The sequence below is a fragment of the Chiloscyllium plagiosum genome, chromosome 6 (assembly GCF_004010195.1).
Source record: "Chiloscyllium plagiosum isolate BGI_BamShark_2017 chromosome 6, ASM401019v2, whole genome shotgun sequence".
NCBI lineage: Eukaryota > Metazoa > Chordata > Chondrichthyes > Orectolobiformes > Hemiscylliidae > Chiloscyllium > Chiloscyllium plagiosum.
The window spans coordinates 121,127,910-121,134,517 of record NC_057715.1 but is presented as its reverse complement, the minus strand read 5'-3'; the positions used below and the strand labels follow the sequence as shown (position 1 = coordinate 121,134,517).

The 6,608-nt window shown below is 47.2% G+C and overlaps 2 protein-coding genes across 9 annotated transcripts in view; one reads left to right on the top strand and one right to left on the bottom strand.

Moving 5' to 3' along the window:
• The window catches only part of mtrfr (mitochondrial translation release factor in rescue), an 8,600-nt gene extending 7,272 nt beyond the window's left edge, over nucleotides 1-1,328 (bottom strand). The window contains exon 1 of the mRNA XM_043692633.1: nucleotides 1,211-1,328. The gene's annotated coding sequence lies outside the window, so the exon portion shown is untranslated. The remainder of the gene's footprint in view (nucleotides 1-1,210) is intronic.
• A 107-nt stretch (nucleotides 1,329-1,435) lies between these two features.
• LOC122551007 (M-phase phosphoprotein 9) overlaps nucleotides 1,436-6,608 on the top strand; it is a 96,768-nt gene continuing 91,595 nt past the window's right edge. For 2 of the 8 annotated variants that reach the window (XM_043692632.1, XM_043692631.1), the window contains exon 1: nucleotides 1,654-2,478. In XM_043692632.1, coding sequence (XP_043548567.1) covers nucleotides 2,336-2,478 — 143 coding nt within the window. In that variant the 5' untranslated portion in view covers nucleotides 1,654-2,335. Of the gene's footprint in view, nucleotides 1,560-1,652; nucleotides 2,479-6,608 lie in introns of those variants that run through there. The other 6 variants (XM_043692627.1, XM_043692626.1, XM_043692628.1 and 3 more) reach the window with 6 other exon arrangements.

Here is a 6,608-nt window from a genome sequence, read left to right as displayed (position 1 = left end):
GGGGGAGGGGAAATGAGGAAACTGGTGAAATCCGAGTTCATCCCTTGTGGTTGGAGGGTCATGAACTCGGATCTCACCATTTCCCCCATTCCCCCCCCCCCACCTTGTCTCAGTCTAATCCATCGAATTCAGCACCGCCTTCCTTACCTGCAATCTTCTTCCCGACCTCTCCGCCCCCACCCCAGTCTGACCTGTCACCCTCACCTTGACCTCTTTCCACCTATCACATTTCCGACACCCCTCCCCCAAGTCCCTCCTCCCTACTTTTTTATCTTAGCCTGCTGGACAAACTTTCCTCATTCCTGAAGAAGGGCTTATGCCCGAAACGTCGATCCTCCTGTTCCCTGGATGCTGCCTGACCTGCTGTGCTTTTCCAGCAACACATTTTCAATTCTAGAATGACAGTAAAGCATGAGAATCAGGACCAGACCATTCAGGAGATAAAAACGAAAAGAACGACAGATGCTTTAAATCAGAAGCAAAAACAGAAATTGCTGGAAAAGCTCAGCAGGTCTGGCAGCATCTGCAAAGAAAAATCAGAGTTAGCATTTAAGGTCCAGTGACCCTTTCACAGAACAGTTATGTAGAAAGGTCACCGGACCCAAAACAGACACCAATTTCCCTTCGCAGATGCTGCCATACTGGCTGAGGTTTTCCAGCAATTTCTGTTTCCATTCAGGAGATGTTCGGAAGCACTTCTACACAAAAGGTGGTAGAAGTTTGGAAAGCTCTTCCTCAAACGGTAGCGAATGCTGGATTAGTTGTTAAAGGGAGTTTGGCTATGGGTCAGCCATGATCTCCGTGAATGGCACAACTGGCTCGAGGGGCTGAATGGCCTACTCCTGTTCGAATGACCAGGAAGAAGTGAACTTCTTGAGCCGCTGCGTTCCCTGGGATATGTATGGGTAGACCCAAAAATATCTTCACGGAGAAAGACTGTCAATCTTTTTAAGATTGTCTAACGCAGATGTGTATGGATACCCGTCATGGAATGTGCCCGAGGCTGAAACAGACAGAATTTTGATTTGTCGCTCACTCGCAGTAAAGTGATGGGGAACAGCAGCAGTGAACGCACCTAATAACAACGGAATCGAGGGAACATGCCTATTGTCAAAGCAAAAGGCCCATTAAAAGTAAGTACAAAATAATATCAGTCACTGAAGGACGTTATACTACCGTGTGGTTCTTCTTTTATTATATTTATCCCTACCTTCACCTTGAAGTGACGATGTTTCCCCCCCTCCTCCAACGGCCAACCCTCGCCGTTGCTCTGAGCGGATGAACGTTTTCCCGCTTCCGGGGGAGGAGCGGGAGGCCTGCACCGATCAACTCGTGCGGAGCGGCTGTCCCTTGGCGGCTTGAGGCGATTGAAAATAAACAGCCGCGCTGGGAAGTGACAATCTAACGGCCCATTGGGAATCTCCTGCGATCATTACAACAATTGTTGTTTTTGTTGCGCGTAGCCAGACAATCTTTGGAATCCGTTAACGGCTGTACCGAATCGTGCGCATTTTGACTTAGCGGACCCCGCCCTCCAGTGGGATGCTACTATTGGCCAGGTGGGTATGTGATTGGCAGATGGAGCGGCCAATTGGCGGATGGAATCAGACAGGAAACGTTCAAAAATAAAACGTTGAGGCTCAAGCCAACCAATCAGTAAAGGATGGGGACTGGACTGGATTGATCCCGCCCTCCCCTCCCTTACCGATTCAAACCGTAATCGAAACGTGGACTCAGCCTCGACATCAGGCAGCTGTTGTCAATGGGACTTTGTTTATGTTTCTCCCTCGTCCTTCCCCCTTAGGTCGTCTCCGCCTGTTTATTGCTGAAAATAGGAGCTCTACATTGCAGTAGTGTGTGTGTGTGTGAAGCTGCAGTGTTTCGGTCACGTAGGGATGGGGCATCTTTCCTGTCTGTATGGATGCTGCCTCCTCAACCCCTTCCTCCGCATCCATTGGTATAAAATGAGGCCCTAATTTTCATCATCTATAAACTGATTGAGGAAACAAGAGTTTGTGAATCAATTTGTTTTTACTTGCTGTCAACGAATGTGCATTCTTTAGCTACGCGTGTCCTTGCTTAATTTTTGACCGACTATCGCCATTCAGCTTTGGGGAAAACAACATTTGCAGATGATGATGTCTATCTCAACTCGGTTTCAAAAGTCCGCAGTCACACAAGAAACCGAGAGCACCGACAAGACCAGGTGAAGCGGTTCTGACATTGGAACGTCGTCCAACTTAACATCTATGTTCCTTTTTAGTAGATGGCCTTCGAGGTTAATTCAGAAAAGCTCTCCAGTGGATGACAACACCTGCCTCGACTCTAGGGGACCATGGAGGACTCCGATTCTGAGTCTGTGCAAACTGTTAAAGAAAATTCGCCGAAAACTGCAGTTCGTCAAGATCCGCATTGTAATTTTGTGGCACAGCAGACGGACACTGCATCGCCTTCAGATAGGTACAGGCAAGAGAACCGGTATGGAGCTTACTAATCAACTAATCTTTAATCATGGATAGCTTATTTTTCTTCGTAAATAAATTGAAAAGTGGAATTGAGTAACCAGTACACTGATTAACTGATTGAATGAAGCTGATTACGCATATTACTTTAGCATGTTTTCATTGTCATGTACTTTTGCTTTGTTTTTAAAAAGTTGCAATCCTTTAGGAGGTGACCATTTAGCCCCACAATCTTCCGTGGGTGATTTTACATCAACCCTTGCCTCATCCATTCTTGTTGAGACATAACAGGATTTTTGGGGAATTAAAGCAAAATGCTCCGGATACTGGGGAAATTAAAACGCAATACTGGAGAAACTCAGCAGTATTTGTGGAGCTGGAAACCGGGTTAATGTTTTGAGTCTGTTATTCAGATTCATGGGAACTTGAAAGGTTTGCTTTTTCCTTGTTTTTCCTTGTGGAAAATTCCAGGACAAAGGGATCGCTTTGTTAGCACAGAAGTAAATTAAACCCTCCTACAGAAGGTTATTTATGCTGTGTTATTAATTATGTTAAAGGCCGAGGGATTTTTAATCGGTCAGGGAATCAAAGGTTATGGGGAAAAGGCAAGAAAGTGGAGCTGAGGATTATCACAACAGCCCTGGTGTCTGTTGAATGGCAGAGAAGACTATCGGGGCTGAGTGGCCTACTTCTGCTCTTATGAAATGAATTTTTTCCCCTTTAACAAAAAATCTATTATGAGTATCAGATTTAAAATAACCAATTGTTCTTTCTTCAACTAGTGTTTGTGGAAGAGAGTCTCGAGCTTCACCTCCCCTTTGTGTATAGAAGTGTTTCCTAACTTCACTCCATCAGAAAAGTCTCTGACCCTAGTCCTCAATTTGTGGAAACGATTTCTTTCTATCTCATCAGTTTCTCTTTGTTAAGTTTGGTCAAATTACTATTTAACCATATAGATCCAGAAATGAAAACTCTAGTTGTGTGATATTTCTTCATTTAACTCTGGGCTTTCAGACATTAATTTGATTCAATCTGTGCTAAACTTCTACAGGACTAATATGTTCTTCCTAAAGTGTGATGCCCAGAACTGCTGACATACTTCGGGGGTGTGGCCTGACCAGTGTCTTGGAAAGCTTCATCATGACTTCTATCTCTGTCATTTTCTTAGATTTTACCTTTTAAAGTATGAAATCTAGTGTTCATGTAACTATTTTATAATACAGAATCATAAGTTCAAAGCACATCATGGTAAATTGAAATTGATAGAATAATGGTTTGATTATTTAAAAAAAAACAACTTTAGATTTGGTTCTCTAGTGCCCTTTGGAAAAGAAGTTTGCCTTATCTGGAGTACATGCAAAGTTATTCTCTGACAGGGCAAAAGAGAAAAGCATTAGTATGAGAAATAATAAATTGATAGTGACAGGATGGATAGGGAGTATCCGAAGAGTAACTCAACATATATGCCTAGAAGTTTTAAAAAAATTCAGTAAGGCATTTGACAAGGTTCAAAGTTTGTGAGAAGATTTGTAGCTCGGGTGCTCGTTGCTGTGGTTCTGTCGCCGAGCTGGAAGTTTTTGTTGCAAACGTTTCGTCCCCTGGCTAGGTGACATCCTCAGTGCTTGGGAGCCTCCTGTGAAGCACTTCTGTGGTGTTTCCTCCGGCATTTATAGTGGCCTGTCCCTGCCGCTTCCGGTTGTCAGTTTCAGCTGTCCGCTGTAGTGGCCGGTGTATTGGGTCCAGGTCTATGTTCCCACGGGAGACTGGTTAGCAAGGTTAGATCTCGTGGAATACAGGGAGAACTAGCCATTTGGATACAAAACTGGCTCAAAGGTAGAAGACAGAGGGTGGTGGTGGCGGCGGGTTGTTTTTCAGACTGGAGGCCTGTTACCAGTGGAGTGCCACGAGGATCGATGCTGGGTCCACTACATTTACTCATTTATATAAATGATTTGGATGTGAGCATAAGAGGTGTGAGAAACAAAGCTCACTCACTTCAATAATTGCAGTCTGAGACAAAAATCTGAATCAGTAGTGTCCTTTATTTTTACACTTGCAAGTGGGTGCAATGTCTAATGCCAGACAAGGCAGAGGACAAATACTCATCAAATTCAACAAACTCTCGAAATTTATACAATTTGAGTCCCTACATATTTTTTCTATTTCATTGTTCCCCCCCCCCCCCCCCCCCCGCTTACGTCACTTTTCCCCATACAAGTGGGAAACCTACTGTTTATACAGGCCTCTCTTCACAGCATTTTATCTAGTGCCTGTATTTCTACCATTGTTTTGCAATCACGTCTCATGCTGACATACCATTTTTAGCTGAGACGAAAACAATTATGTATTTCCTCCACATAGTCCCCATTCTTGTTGACTCAGCTCTTGGCTGAAACAATTACACACTGATGTGAGTTCATTTACTCTGTATCAAAACTTATAATTGCAGAAATAACATTACCTATATTCCACAAGAGGTATAGTAAGTAAGTTTGCCGATGACATCAAAATTGGAGGTGTAGTGGACAGCAAAGAAGGTAAGTTGAAAAATGTGTTGCTGGAAAAACGCAGCAGGTCAGGCAGCATCAAAGGAGGGTAGGGAGGAGGGACTTGGGGGAGGGACGTTGGGAATGCGATAGGTAGAAGGAGGTTAAGGTGAGAGTGATGGGCCGGAGAGGGGGTGGGAGCAGAGAGGTCGGGAAGAAGATTGCAGGTCAAGAAGGTGGTGCTGAGTCTGAGGGTTGGGACTGAGATAAGGTGGGGAGAGGGGAAATGAGGAAGCTGTAAAACCTGCGCCCACACCTCCTCCCTCACCTTTATCCAAGGCCCTATTTGGCGGGAAAGGAAGAAGCGGAGGGCTTTGATGGGGGATGGAGGTGTATAGGGACTGGATGTCCACGGTGAAGATAAGGTGTTGGGGGCCAGGGAAGCGAAAATCATGGAGGAGGTGGAGGGCGTGGGTGGTGTCCCGAACGTAGGTGGGGAGTTCTTGGACTAAGGGGGACAGGACTGTGTCAAGGTATGCAGAGATGAGTTCGGTGGGGTAGGAGCAGGCTGAGACAATGGGTCGGCCAGGGCAGTCAGGTTTATGGATTTTAGGCAGGAGGTAGAAACGGGCGGTGCGGGGTTGTGGGACAATCATGTTGGAGGCGGTGGATGGCAAATCCCTTGAGAAGATGAGATTATGGATGGTCTGGGAAATGATGGTTTGGTGGTGGGAAGTGGGGTCATGGTCAAGGGGGCAGTAGGAGGAGGTGTCCGCAAACTGGTGTTTAGCCTCAGCAATGTAATGATCGGTGTGCCAAACTACCACCGCACCTCCCTTGTCGCCGGTTTGATAGTGAGGTTGGGGTTGGAGCGGAGGGAGTGGAGGGCTGCACATTGCAAGGGTGAGAGGGGTGGACAGGTTGAGGCGGTCGAGGGCGGGTAAGAGGCTAGCACGGGGTGTCCAGGTGAATGGAGTGTATTGGAGACGGGAGAAGGGGTCGTCAGAGGTTGGGCGGGAGTCCTGGTTGAAGAAGTAGGTGCAGAGGTGAAGGCGGCAGAAGAATTGTTCGATGTCTCACCGTGTGTTGAACTCGTTAATCCGAGAGCGTAGAGGGATGAAGGTGAGGCCTCTGCTGAGGAATGATCTTTCATCCTCAGTGAGAGGGAGGTCTGGAGGGATGGTGAAAATACGGCAGGGCTGGGAGCTCGGACCTGGTGTGGGGCTGGAGCTGGACGTGGGGGCGGGGTTAGTCGCGGGGGTGGAGATTGGGGGGGGGGGAGCGGTGCGGGGGTGGGGATTGGCGCGGGGGCGGAGACGCATGCGGTGTGGCAATTTCCCCTCCGATGTGGTTGATGACGCTATCCACCGCATCTTCTTCACTTCCCGCTCCTCCGCTCTTGAGCCCCGCCCCTCCAATCGCCATCAGGACAGAACCCCACTGGTCCTCACCTACCACCCTACCAACCTCCAGATACATCGTATCATCCTTCGTCATTTCCGCCACCTCCAAACAGACCCCACCACCAAGGATATATTTCCCTCCCCTCCGCTATCAGCGTTCCGGAAAGACCACTCCCTCCGCGACTCCCTCATCAGGTCCACACCCCCACCAACCCAACCTCCACTTCCGGCACCTTCCCCTGCAACCGCAAGAAATG